The 14,806-nt window shown below is 38.1% G+C and overlaps 1 protein-coding gene across 5 annotated transcripts in view; it reads left to right on the forward strand.

The window, feature by feature from the left end:
• The window catches only part of CNOT10 (CCR4-NOT transcription complex subunit 10), a 74,572-nt gene that overhangs the window by 45,222 nt on the left and 14,544 nt on the right, over positions 1-14,806 (forward strand). For 3 of the 5 annotated variants that reach the window (XM_047741473.1, XM_047741459.1, XM_047741465.1), the window contains exon 13: positions 900-980. In XM_047741473.1, coding sequence (XP_047597429.1) covers positions 900-980 — 81 coding nt within the window. The remainder of the gene's footprint in view (positions 1-899; positions 981-14,806) is intronic. The other 2 variants (XM_047741463.1, XM_047741471.1) reach the window with 1 other exon arrangement.

Here is a 14,806-nt window from a genome sequence, read left to right on the forward strand (position 1 = left end):
TTTGGTGAAACCCCTTAGGACTTCATCAGTAAGCCTCTTTGTCCTTTAGATGAATTCCTAAAATCTGGAGCCTGAATTTCCTAAATCCCCTGTTTTGAATAATAAGAAAGGAAAGTATGAATGTTAAGTATTTCTGGAAGAGAGAAATAATTTGAAGACTGAGGAGAGAACCTTAGAAAAGTGGAAAGAAACAGCTTTTCTTTAACAGGAGGAATATTTGTAAAGAAATCCTGTTGCTCTCAGAGTTTTTACGTTTGTTAAAATACCTAAATCCTAAAACTTCTCCTTTCTTCTTAACCTATGCCTTTTCTCGTAATATCCCATAAACCATTAACCTCCAGAATATTTCTGTTAGATTCTAGTTTTTTAGTATAAGTTAAATATTAACCAGTCTCTAGAAATTAAAAGAACTTCTGATAATAATAAAACACCATTATATATAAAGTTCTTTTTGCACATGGCACCTTTAAATTGAAGTGTTTCATTCCAGTGTCTTTTCTTGATTTTGATAGAAATATATGTATTAAAGAAAATTTGGAACAAAATTACGGGGGGTTTTGTTTTTTTCCTCCATCAGGGGGTTATGTTTTACTGTAGTTGATAAAAAGCAATCAGAAGACCAAGAAACGTGTGAAAATACAGGAGTCGTTTCCTTTGTAGAGATACTATTTACAATTAGAAATTTTTAGAAACACTATTTTGTACTGGGGGAAAGAAACTGAAATACAGTATACCTTTAACACACTGGTGATACCAGCCTACTAAGCATTTTGCATTTGTTGTTTTTGGCTCTTCTTTATGTTTGGCATAAACAATTGCATGTGAGTGGGGAGAGAGAAACAATTTTATATTTAATTGTTTATTTGCTTTTCATAATTTAGAGTCTATCTTTATTTTAGCAGTAAAAGCCATGACGGAGATAAATTCATTCCAGCTCCACCTTCTTCTCCATTGAGAAAACAAGAATTAGAAAACTTAAAGTGAGTATCTAAACAAAATTAGTATAGCAACTAGTGTACCTTATTTCCAATCTTTGTTAATGTTATGAATTACATTGATGGAATGTCCAATGTTAAACCAACCTTTTTTTTTTTTTTTTTTTTAATTTATTTGACAGAGATCACAAGTAGGCAGAGAGTCAGGCAGAGAAAGAGAGGGAGAAGCAGGCTTCCCGCTGAGCAGAGAGCCCAATGCAGGGCTCGATCCCAGGACCCTGGGATCATGACCTGAGCCGAAGGCAGAGGTTTAACTCACTGAGCCACTCAGGTGCCCTTAAACCAACCTTTCAATCTTGTGATAAACCCTGCTAGTCAGAATGTGTTATTTTTTTTATAAATTGTTGGATTCAATTTATTAATATTTTGCTAAGAATACTTCTAGGGTGCCTCACTGGCTCAGTTGGTGGAGCATGCAACTCTTGATCTTGGGGTTCTGAGTTTGAGCCCCATGTTGGGTGTAGAGATTACTTAAAATCTTTTTTTTTTTTTTTTTTTTTTTAAAGATTTTATTTATTTATTTGACAGAGAGAAATCACAAGTAGGCAGAGAGGCAGGCAGAGAGAGAGGAGGAAGCAGGCTCCCTGCTGAGCAGAAAGCCCGATGTGGGGCTCGAACCCAGGACCTGGGATCATGACCTGAGCCGAAGGCAGCGGCCTAACCCACTGAGCCACCCAGGCGCCCCGAGATTACTTAAAATCTTGATGGGTGCTGGGTGGCTTAGTCATTAAGTGGCTGCCTTCAGCTCAGGTCATGATTCCAGAGTCTTGGGATCTAGCCCCACATCGGACTCCCCGCTCAGCGGGAAGCCTGCGTCTCCCTTGTGCACTCCCCCCTGCTTGTGTTCCCGCTCTCACTGTGTCTCTCTCTGTCAAATAAATAAATAAAATCTTTAAAAAAATAAAATCTTGAAAGAGAAAAGCCATTTTTTATATTCAGCAACATAATTACCACTTTCAGCTGATTCTGGTTTCCATAAGATACCATTTTTCTTCATTCTGAGGCTCTTCTTTCAACATTTCTTACAATATAGGTCTTAATTTTCCTAGGTTTTTTGGTTTTTGTTTTTATACTTTTAGCTGTTTAAATCTACAGTTGTTGGGTGCCTGGGTGGCTCAGTTGTTAAGCATCTGCCTTTGGCTCAGGTCATGATTCCAGGGTCCTGGGATTGAGCCCCACACTGGGCTCCCTCCTTGGCAGGAAGCCTGCCTTTCCCTTTCCCACTCCCTCTACTTGTGTTCCCTCTCTGGCTGTCTCTCTCTGTGTCCATAAGTAAATAAATAAATAAATCTACAATTGTCTTTATTTCATGTTCATTCTTAGAGGATATTTTTGCTAAAAATAGAACTCTCGGTTGGTAGTTTGTTTTTCCTTTCACTGAGTTCTTTGAAGAAGTCACTACATTATCTTCACCCTCTGTTATTTGTGATAAGAAGTTTATAGTCATTGTACGGAGGTGCCATTTTTCTATCTATGGATTACCTCTGTTTTTTAGCAATTAGACTATGATGAGTCTGAGTGTGATTTTCTTCATTTTTACTCTTAGAGTTAGCTGACTTTAAGTCTATAAATTTATCTTTCAACTAATTTGATATATTTTGACCATAATTTCTTCATATTATTTCTGGAGCTAGGCTGAAGGATACAGCATTACTTTTAAAAATGATTTCAGTAGGGGGCACCTGGGTGGCTCAGTGGGTTAAGCCTCTGCCTTCCACTCAGGTCATGATCTCAGGGTCCTGGGATCAAGCCCTGCGTCTGGCTCTCTGCTCGGCAGGGAGCCTGCTTCCCCCTCCTCTCTGCCTACTTGGGATCTCTCTCTCTGTCAAATAAATAAAATCTTTTTAAAAAAATGATTTCAGTAATAGAATTGCAAATTAAAATGAAAAGAGCCATTATTTCTTTTATTAGAATTATTACTTTTTTTTTTTTAAAGATTTTATTTATTTGACAGAGATTACAAGTAGGCCGAGAAGCAGGCAGAGAGAGAGGAGGAAGCAGGCTCCCTGCTGAGCAGAGAGCCCGATGCAGGGCTTGATCCCAGGACCCTGGGATCATGACCTGAGCCAAAGGCAGAGGCTTTAACCCACTGAGCCACCCAAGCGCCCCAGAATTATTACTATTTTTTAAGAGCTATGATTTCTTATGTTTTTGCCTACTGCACAAAATTGACAAAAGTACATTTAAACGTATATATGTTGCTGGTAGCATTGTAAATTGATGGATTACTTTTGGAAACATTGCATTTATTCCCATTTTTTTCTTAACAGTGCTAGCCTTGTGAAAGGTACAGAGAAATTAGAGATAGAGGGAAAAATCACTGTCTTCAAAAATAAGGGGTGCCTCAGTAGCTTAGTTGGTTAAGCAACTGCCTTCAGCTCGGGTTGTGATCCCAGAGTCCTGGGATTGAGCCCAGTGTCCGGCTCCTTGCTCATTGGGGAGCCTGAATCTCCCTCTCCCTCTAACTTCTACTCTACCTGATTGTGCAAGTGCTCTCTCTCTCTCTAGCAGATAAATAAATAAAATTAAACAAAGAAAACAAAAGTAGATGGTGAGGAGCACCTCAGTGGCTCAGTAAGTTGAGTGTCCAACTCTTGATTTCAGCTCAGGTCTGATATTTGATTGTGCAATCAAAACCCCACATGGGGCTCCACACCCAGTGGGGAGTCTACTTCTGTCCCCCTCTCACTTTGCCCCTCCCCCAACTGGCATGCTCTCTGTCTCTCTCAAATAAATATTTTTTTTTTTTAAAGCAGATGTCCAACACTTAGGAGAAAATGATATTAATTAGTAGCTTAGTTAATAGGTGGTGATATTTCGGGTGTCCCTTTTTTTCTTGTGATAGTACCCTGAGAAGTGAAAATTTACATCACTTTAAAATTTTGCATTTCTTTCAGTCTGCTCAAGGTGCTCAGTCTGATGCCAAGGTTTACTAATGGCTTGCATTTCTTTTTCTGTGAACCGCCTATTTGTAGAATTTACCATTTTCATACTGGGATTTTCATCCTTTTTTTTTATAAGAGTTCTTATATATTATAGAAATTGGCCTTAGTTGTAAAACAGAATTTCATAAGTATTCATGTAATGAATAGAAAGGCCTTCTTGCCTCCAAGGATGAGAAAATAATTCACCCATGTGTTCTAGCATTGTCACAACCACCAATCTAAATATGTTTCATCTAGAATGTATTTTATAGAAATGAATTAAGGTAGGGATCTATCTTTACTGTGTGTAATTTTTCATAGTATAATTCATTTGATTAACTTCATTTAACTTTCAGATCAAACATGAAACAACTATAAAATGTTAAGATTTTAGGTCTAAACAGTTTAAAATTATATTTTTATAAAATAACATGTATATATTTATTTGCATAAAATAATTAGAGGGATCTATGTCAAAACCTTCATGGTGGTTATTTCTAAATGGTGGAATAACTGATGATTTTTATTTTCTTTTGTGGTATCTGTTTTTTCTAATTCTTTAAGAAGGAAGATATTTCATTAATTTTAGCAATGCCCCTCCTTGCATACCTAGTATTTTTGGAGGAAGATTGGCCGGTGGATGTATTCTTTTCTCTCTCTCTCTCTCTTTTTTCCCCCATTTAAATAAAGATGTGCCCTTTTCATTTTTCTTTTTAAGATTTTTATTCATTTATTTTGAAAGAGAAGGGATTCATTAATTATAATAATTATAATCATTCATTAATTAGTAAGTTATACATTTGTTTGTTTTGTGTGTGAGAGAGAGAAAAGGAGAGAGGGTGCTTGTGCGGGCAGGAGGAGGGGCAGAGGGAGAGAGAATCTCAAACAGACTCCACACTGAGTGCAGAGCCTTGACACAGGGCCCAGTCCCACAACCCCAAGATCATGACCTGAGCTGAAATCAAGAGTCAGACGCTTAACTGACTGAGCCACCCAGATGCCCCCAAGATGTGCCCTTTCCTGATCATATCCTGTCAGATCAGTGTGTTTATGACAGGGCATTGCTGTCCATGAGCACAGGGCTCTATGCACCATTCTCACCTAGACAACAACTTTTTTAAGATTTTATTTATTTATTTGAGAGAGAGACAGTGAGAGAGAGCATGAGCAAGGAGAAGGTCACAGAGAGAAGCAGACTCCCGCAGAGCCGGGAGCCCGATGTGGGACTCGATCCGGGGACTCCAGGATCATGACCTGAGCCGAAGGCAGTCGTCCAACCAACTGAGCCACCCAGGCGTCCCTAGACAACAACTTTTTATTTCTTTATTTTATGCTATTGAGGTATACCAGAAATTCCCTCTTTGCATTAATACCCCTCTCTGTCCTGAGTTTTATTATCAGGAGGAAGGAATTAATCCTCTGATTATATGGAGGATTAAATCTTAAGTTCAGTTAGAAATGAATTGGTCATTTAAGATTTTGAAAGTAAAGTTTTGGTTTTTGAAAATTTGACAAAGTTAATTACATGTTTCCTTGGGGCGCCTTGGTGGCTTAGTCTGTGAGTATCTGCCTTCGGCTCAGGCCATGATCCCAGGATCCTGGGGTCGAGCACTGCACCGGGCTTTCTGCTCTGTGGGGAACCTGCCTCTCCCTCTTCTCACTGCTTGTGCTCTGTCTTGCTGTCTCTCTCTCTCAAAAAAAAAATCTTAAAAAAAAAAAAAAAAAGTTTCTTCAGTAATCTTTAGTTATATTAAAATTTCTTGAATTCTCGGATGACCCATAAGATAACAAGGAAATAAAAGTACTGTAACAAATTACCAGTAAAGGGACACCTCTATGGCTCAGTCGGTTAAGTTGTTTGGGTCGTGATCTGCACTTAGCATGGAGTTTGCTTCCCTCATGCACATGCTCTTTTTCTCTCTCTCTCAAATAAATAAATCTTTAAAAAAAAAAAATTAGCAGTGAAACAACAGCATTAACAAAATAATACAGAAGAATGTTGCTTCTGAGTGAAATAAAATTGAATTTTAAAAAAGCAGTCAAATTCCAACCATATTACTAAAACTCACCATGCTAGATTTTTGTCCTAAATGAAATTTTGTAAAAACAAAGCAAATTAAGTAAAGCCTAGACTATACTTGGTATAAAGTGAGCTGGTGGGAAAGAGGTGGATTATAATGCTCAGCCAGTATGGTATTAGGGGAAATGCTTTAATTTGCCCAAAAAATGTACTGTTTTTCCTTCAGTATTCCTAATGTTTTCTAGAGATATCTCTCTTTATGGGGCCACCAACATTTTATATTTATCTAAGGGATTCATCTATTTTTAGTAGGTTATTGTGTGTGATAAAAATCTCAGTACAAAAAGTTATAGAGTATAGGATGCCTGGCTGGCTCAGTCAGAAGAATGTGTGACTCTTGATCTCAGGGTCATGAAGTTTGAGTTCTCTGTTAAGGTATATAGATTACTTAAAAATAAAATCTTAAAATGAAAAAAGATGTGGTATGGTATAAGTAAAATTTGACCTATCCCAGTCCTCTGTTTCCAACATCTTCCCTGAGGGCCAACCAATAGAATTGCATTATATGGATATGACATACTTTATCATTCCTTTATATTTAGCTGTGTTTTTGTTTTGTTTTGTTTTGTTTTTAAGATCTTATTTATTTGACAGAGAGAGAGAGAGATCACAAGTAGGCAGAGAGGCAGGGGGAAGCAGACTCCCTGTTGAGCAGAGAGCCCAACCCGGGGCCTGATCCCAGGACCCTGAGATCATGACCTCTGAGCCGAAGGCAGAGGATTAACCCACTGAGCCACCCAGGCACCCCTATTTAGCTGTTTTTAGTGTTTCAGTCTTTGATGTTACAAATACTGCAGTGAATATCATTATACACAGTTTTTAAGGAGAATCCTTAATGAATCAGGTATTTTAAACAATTTTTAAATTTGATTTAATTTTTACAATTTTTTTTGAGTACTAATCTTAGGATGGCTTTATGCCATTTAACAAGTATATTATTCTCTAATGGCTGAACAGCTGCAGACCTGTGTAAAATTAATTTTTCCTTTTGAAAGTGGCATTAAAGAGAAGGGTATGTGCAGAGTGGCATAATCCCTCTCTGAATTTTGTTCCCTTCATGGCATAACTCTTTGCTTTCCATGTGCCCTAGTAGGATTGATGATTTTTAGAGAAAATAAAATTACTTCCTTATTTTCGTGGAAAGGGGTAAAGGGTCTCCATAGGGAATTCCATCTCATAAAGTGAGGTAAGGTTGGGTTTGCTGGTATATATTAACCTTTCTTCTTATGGAGCAGATGGGAGAAAGGAAATGGAACAAGATGGAAGGAGCCTTAGGGTAGATTTATAAAAAGAGCTGCTATGCAAGACAGTAGTAATGGTAATGTGGAGACAAATGGTGCAGGGAGGGAGTTCTAAAAGATTTGTGTCGTAATTTTCAAAGCTATAAAAGCTCATAATACAGTTGGGCGTGTTAAAGGGCAGTTCTGTGGCAAGAGCCAGCTGTCTTCTGTAGAAGGAAGGAGACTGAGTACATTGGTTTTCTGTTAAAATCATGCAATTCTTAGAGATTTCATCTATTTCTGACCTGAATTCTTTATGTGATTGGAAATGTGTGTGACTAGTGTATAGTTTAGTTTTTATGGACTATTATATTTGACCCCTTGTGCCCTATGATACTCAAGACAGCAATGTAAAACCTCATTTCCTATTTCCAGCATAACTAATATGCAGTAAATTATCATGAGTGTTCTACTGGCCACTTCTTACGGTATGGGTTCACAGCCTCTTGAGTACTTTCATTTTTTTTTTTTCATTTGTATATAAATGAAGATGGCTTCTAAAAAATGTTCATTCTAACCAAGTTTCAAGTATGTTTTTGAAGACAGATGACACCTGAAGCAATTGAGATTCTATATTAGAATTAAGATATTTTTCAGAATAATATTCTCACAAAACAGAAATTTGCTCCACATCAGGAAGTGTCTCAGAAATCAACTAAGCATTTTAATTGTGAGGCTCAGATGAACAGATGAACACTGTTAGAGTATTGTTCCTGAATCATTCAGAGCTCTGCAAAAACATCAGTTTCATTCAGTTAGGAAAACACATGCACACACACACGTGTGTGCACACATTCTACAGCCTTAAATTAAGTAAATGCTGTGACTTAAAATTTTCAAAATTAAAAGTGATTCTATTTTTAGGTATTTACCCAAGATAAATGAAAACTTGTGCATACAATAAATCATAGCAGCTTTATAGAGAAAAACTAGAAATAGTCCATGTAACCATTAGGAAGAGAACAGATAACTAAATTATAACCACTGTATACGCTGGAATACTATTCAACTATAAAAAGCAACAAATTATTGATACACAACATCAATATGAATGAATCTCAAAACTACTGTATGATTCCATTTATGCCATTTATATGACAGGCAAAGCTATACTAAACTGAATTATGTTGATTGAAATCAGAGCAGTGGTTGGGAGGAATTAACTTGAAGAATCTTTCTGCAGTGATAGAAATGTTCGGTATCTTAATTGGGCTGGAGGTTACATGTATATATTCGAATTCATCAAACTGTACACTTAAAGTGATGCATTTTAGTATATATAAATTATATCTCATTAAAATTACAATGTATTGGGGGATCTGGGTGGCTCAGTCAGTAGAGCATGTGAGTTTTGATCTCAGGGTTGTGAGTTTGAGCCCCATGTTGGGTGTAGAGATCACTAAAAAAATTTTGAAAAAAAAAGGGGCGCCTGGGTGGCTCAGTGGGTTAAGCCTCTGCCTTCGGCTCAGGTCATGATCTCAGGGTCCTGGGATGGAGCCCCGCATCGGGCTCTCTGCTCAGCAGGGAGCCTGCTTCTCCCCCTCTCTCTCTGCCTGCCTCTCTGCCTGCTTGTGATCTCTCTCTCTCTCTCCGTCAAATAAATAAATCTTTTAAAAAAAAATTTTTTTTTTTTTTTGGAAAAAAAAAAGATAAAATGTTAAGGTATTTTGAAATCTTACAAAAATTAATATAATTCTAAGTATATTCTTTTGAGGGGTGCCTGGATCACTCAATCAGTTAAGCATCTGCCTTTGGCTTAGGTCATATCTCAGGGTTCTGGGATTGAGCCCTACATCAGGCTCTCTCTGCTTAGCAGGAGTCCACTTCTCCCTCTGTGCTCTCTCACTTCCTCTCCCTCTTTCTCCCTCCATCTTAAATAAAAAAAATAAAATAAAAATATATTCTTTTGGGAAATATAATTTAACCACTAATGATTAATACATGGTCAGTTTCCTTTACATATCACTTATGAAGTAGCAGGACGTGGAAAATTTCATTTTCTTAACAACACAAAAACCATTTTGTATTTAGCATGTATTCTGCAGACCCTAAGTTTACAGAATCCTGTACCAAAGCTACTTACCAGGTCACTACTAAGCACATGAAAGGAACACTGTTTAAGTGTATGGTACAACAGGGATTTCAAAACTTATTACCAGGGACGCCTGGGTGGCTCAGTTGGTTAAGCAGCTGCCTTCGGCTCAGGTCATGATCCCAGCGTCCTGGGATCGAGTCCCACATCGGGCTCCTTGCTCATCAGGGAGCCTGCTTCTCCCTCTGCCTCTGCCTGCCATTCTGTCTGCCTATGCTTGCTCTCTCTCCCTCTCTCTCTCTGACAAATAAATAAATAAAATCTTTAAAAAAAAAAAAAATAAAATAAAATAAAAAAAAACTTATTACCAAAAACAATGTAAAATTTTTTATATTGATGATATGTTGAAATGATAGATATAGTAGATTATTTTACTTTATTTTTTTAAATTTTATTTATTTATTTGACAGAGATCGCAGGTAGGCAGAGAGGCAGGCAGAGAGAGGAGGAAGCAGGCTCCCCACTGAGCAGAGAGCCGGATGTGGGGCTTGATCCCAGGACCCTGAGATCATGACCTGAGCAGAAGGCAGAGGCTTTAACTCACTGAGCCATCCAGGCGCCCCTAGTGGATTATTTTAAATACATTAAAACTATTTTAAGTACATTAAGCGTCTGCCTTCAGCTCAGGTCATGATCCCAGGGTCCTGGGTTTGAGCCCCACATCAGGCTCCCCACTCAGCAGGAAGCCTGCTTCTCCCTCTCCCACTCCCCCTGCTTCTATTCCCTCTCTCACTGTTTCTCTCTCTGTCAAATAAATAAAATCTTTAGGAAAAAAAAATGTAGACAGTAGGAGCATGGTTAAGCGCTTGCCTTCAGCTCAGGTCATGATCCCAGGGTGCTGGGAGTGAACCCTGTGTCAGGCTCTCCAATCAGTGGGGGATTCTGCTTCTTCACCCTCTGCCCCTCCCCTTGCTCACGTGCCCACACTCACTCTATCGTTCACTCACTCTCTCAAATAAATTAACTCTTTTTTAAAAAAAAATGTAGACACTTGTGCAGGATTGATATTTTGACCATCTGCTTTAAGTATTAATGTTGCCACATGCATTTGAGAGATAATGATTTTCTTATACAATGACTATATTATAAGGGTGTACTTTTAAGATCTTATTTAACATTTATTGACTTCTACTGATACCTTAAATTTTTAAAATACTTATTGAGATACAGTTCACAGAACATGCAATCTCCCCATTTAAAATTTACAATCCACTGTTGTTTTTTTTAAGATTTTATTTATTTATTTGACAGAGATCACAAGGAGGCAGAGGCAGGCAGAGAGAGAGGGGTGGCAGGCTCCCTGCTGAGCAGAGAACCGCATGCTCCCTGATCCCAGGATCCTGAGATCATGACCTGAGCCAAAGGCAGAGGCCCAACCCACTGAGTCACCAGGCGCTCCATCCACTGCCCTTTAAGTATAGTCACCGAATTGTGCAGCCATTACCACAGTCAATTTTAGAACATTTTCATCACCTCAAAAGAAACTGTACACTCTCTAGGTCTCATCCCTTTGCACCAGTCTACTCCCCAGCTCTATTTATTTTCTAGAGGCACCTGGGTGGCTCAGTTGGTTAAGCCACTGCCTTCGGCTCAGGTCATGATCCCGGAGTCCCAGGATCAAGTCCCGCATGGGGCTCCCAGCTCTTTGGGGAGTCTGCTTCTCCCTCTGACCTTCTCCCCTCTCATGTTCTCTCTCTCTCAAAGAAATAAATAAAATCTTTTTAAAAAATAAAAATAATTTATTTTCTAGCTCTATAGATTTTTCTATTCTGGACTTTCATATGAATGGAATCAGTGTCGTGGGCTTTAATGACTGCCTTCTCTTTCACGGAGGATGTTTTCGAGGTTTACCCAAATTGTAGCATATATCATATTTGTTTTTATAGCTGAATAGTATTTCATTTTATAAATATACCACATTTTGTTTATCCTTTCATTCATTAAAAGACATTTGGATTGTTTGTCCTTTTTTAAAAAAATTTTCAGGACTTCTGGGTGGCTCAGTCAGTTAATCATCTGCCTTGGGCTCAGGTCTTTATTCCAGAGTCCTGGGATCAAGTCCCATATCCAGCTCCTTGCTCAGTAGGGAGCCACTCTGCCTGCTTGTCCTCTCTTTCCCTCTATCAAATAAATAAAATCTTTTTTTTTTTATAATTATTTTTTAAAGATTTATTATTTATTTGACAGATCACAAGTAGGCAGAGAGGCAGGCAGAGAAAGAGGAAGGGAAGCAGGCTCCCTGCTGAGCAGAGAGCCCAATGCGGGGCTCGATTCCAGGACCCTGGGATCACAACCTGAGCCGAGGGCAGAGGCTTTAACCCACTGAGCCACCCAGGCCCCCCTAAAAAAATACGTTTTTAAGAATTTTTTTAAGTAATATCTGTACCCAATGTGGGGCTTGAACTTAAAAATCCTGAGATCAAGAGTCACTTGTTCTACTGACTAAGCCAGCCAGACACCCCTTGATTATTTTTGTCTTTACGCTCTTATGAATAATGCTGCTGGCTACATTTGTGTACAAATGTTTGTGCAGGCATATGTTTTTCTGTTTCTCGGGTAGATACCTAGAAGTAGAATTGCTGGATCATAAAGTAATTCTGTTCAATCACTTGAGGAATTGCCAGAATGTTTTCTAAATGGCTGTACTATTTTATAATCCCACCAGCAGTGTGTGAGTATTCCAGTTCACATTCTCACTAATATTTGTTATTGCCCATCTTTTTGATTATATATTGTGGAAGGTGTGAAGTGGTATCTTATTTGCTTTGATTTACATTTCCCTGAAAATTAATGATGTTGAGCTTCTTTTCATGTGCTTATTGGGCATTTGTATGTCTTCTTTGGAGAAATGTTTATTCAGATCCTCTGCCTGTTTTTTTAATTGGGTTATATTACCCTTTTACTATTGAGTTTTAAGAGTGCTTTATACATTCTAGACATAAGACTCTTTTCAGATACATGATTTACAAATATTTTTTTTCCCTGTTCTATGGATCATCTTCTCACTTTTTTGAAGGTAGCCTTTGAATCACAAAAGTTTTTAATTTTTTTTGTTTAAAGATTTTATTTATTTATTTGACAGACAGAGATCACAAGTAGGCAGAGAGGCAGGCAGAGAGAGAGGGGGGAAATCAGGCTCCCCACTGAGCAGAGTGCCCGATGCAGGGCTCGATCCCAGGACCCCAGGATCATGACCTGAACCAAAGGCAGAGGCTTTAACCCACTGAGCCACCCAGGCACCCCAAGTTTTTTCATTTTAATTGAGGTTTAAAAACAAAATTGAAGGAAAAGTTTTTCATTTTGATGTTCAACTTCCCTATTTCTTTCTTTTCCTTTTTGTTTTTAAGATTTATTTATTTTAGAGAATGTAAATGGGGGAACAGAGGGAGAGAAATCCTCAAGCAGACTCCACAATGAGCATGCAGCCCAACATGGGTCCAATCCCAGGACCCTATGAGATCATGACCGGAGCTGAAATCAAGAGCCAAATAACAGCCACCTAGGCACCCCTTATTTTTTTCTTTTATTGACCATGCTTTTTGTGTCCCATCTAAGAGTCCTTCACCAAATTCCAGGTCATAAGGGTTTAACCCCTATGTTTTCTTTAAGAGTTTTATAGTTTTACCTGTTACATGTAGGACTTTTATCTCTTTTTCAGTTAATTTTTATATATGATATAAAGTAAGGACTCAACCTAATTCTTTCACATGCTAGTACCTTATTAACAGGAAAGAAGTAAGTTCATAGGCTTAGTCATATAGTAACATTTTGTTGTTGCACAGTGGTTTAATAACTGGCTTAGGTACGGGGCGCCTGGGTGGCTCAGTGGGTTAAAGCCTCTGCCTTCGGCTCAGGTCATGATCCCAGGGTCCTGGGATCGAGCCCCACATCGGGCTCTCTGCTCTGCAGGGAGCCTGCTTCCTCCTCTCTCTCTCTGCCTGCCTCTCTGCCTACTTGTGATCTCTGTCTGTCAAATAAATAAATAAAATCTTAAAAAAAAAAAAAATAACTGGCTTAGGTATGTACTGATGTTTACATGTTGCATATTGTAGGACATCTTCATTATTCATTCTGAGATTGTGGTGTTAGCCGAACTTTTAATTTGTGAAACTAAAATGGAGCTGCTCTAGAACTTGGAAAAAAGTGTAACAGAACTGGAAAAGGGTAGGAAATAATTTGGGGGCCCACATGGCAAATGTCTGCATGGGAAATTAAAATCACAGCATACAGAATAAAAATGAAATTTCATTGTCTTTTTTTTTTTAATAAGAGGCTCAAAAATGGATAAAAGGAAGTGTTCAGATCAAATTTAATTAAACCCAGTTAAGTTATTCTAAAGTATAAATTATAAAACTTTAATTAGTTCATTTAGAATTTGATATAACACTTAGTGAATGATTTCCCATTCAGTTACAGGGACCTCCCATGACCCAGTGTTTTTGTGAGAGGATAAATCAAACAAATTGTTGATGACATAAGTATTATAGTCAGTTTTGGTGTACCTAAGGAACTCAGTTTCTTTTGGTTTTAGCTTAGTGGTTATATTTTAGCTGGTAAGACATACCTAAAACAGAATTATGGCTAACAATCTTTTGAATATCCTGTTGCTCTTACAGAGAGTATATGGTCCTGCTAAAATGTATGCATCTATAATCAATTCTACCAAAGAAGGAACCTGCACATGTGACATTTCCTTCACTCATCAGTAGTGTTCATATTGGCAGGGTTCAAGTAATTCTTCCGTGGTCTGCCATTGCTATAGAAGCCCATATGGCCAATGCTGACATTGGACAAATCCTTTAACCCCTATAGGTCTTACTTTTCTGTCAAATAAGTGAATTGGGTTGGATGATATTCAGGTCCCTTCTGTATATAAAATGCTGTGTCTGTGACTTCCTGAATCTTATTTGCTGCCTAGACTAGGACTGGGTACATTGAGATGCTAGATTTGGTTGAAAAAACTTTTTTCAGCTTCTTTCTGTTGGGATTCCATTTGTTTTGGATTTGGGGTGTGTTGTGAGTATGCTGCTTTTTGTACAGAATTGTTATTAGAAAAGCAAAATGTTTACAAAACATGTGCAGTAAAAAAATGTTTGAATTTTCGTAAGATTTGAATGTTGAGGGGCTCCTGGGTGGCTCAGTTGTTTGGCTTCTGCCTTGGGTTCAAGTCATGGTCCCGGGGTCTTGGGATCAAGCCCCAGATCAGGCTCCCTGCTCAGCAAGGGAGCTTGCTTCTCCCTCTCCCCCTGCATGTATTCCTTTTCTCGCTGAGTCTCTGTCAAATAAATAAATAAAATCTTAAAAAAAAAAAATAAGATTTGAAAGTTGACAAGTTTAACATTTCAAAATTACTGTAGATAATGGAAATAGCTTGAAAGACTTTTTTTTAAAGTAGGCTCCATGCCTGCTATAGGTCTCAAACTCACAACCCTGAG

The sequence above is a fragment of the Lutra lutra genome, chromosome 1, assembly GCF_902655055.1.
Source record: "Lutra lutra chromosome 1, mLutLut1.2, whole genome shotgun sequence".
Lineage (NCBI taxonomy): Eukaryota > Metazoa > Chordata > Mammalia > Carnivora > Mustelidae > Lutra > Lutra lutra.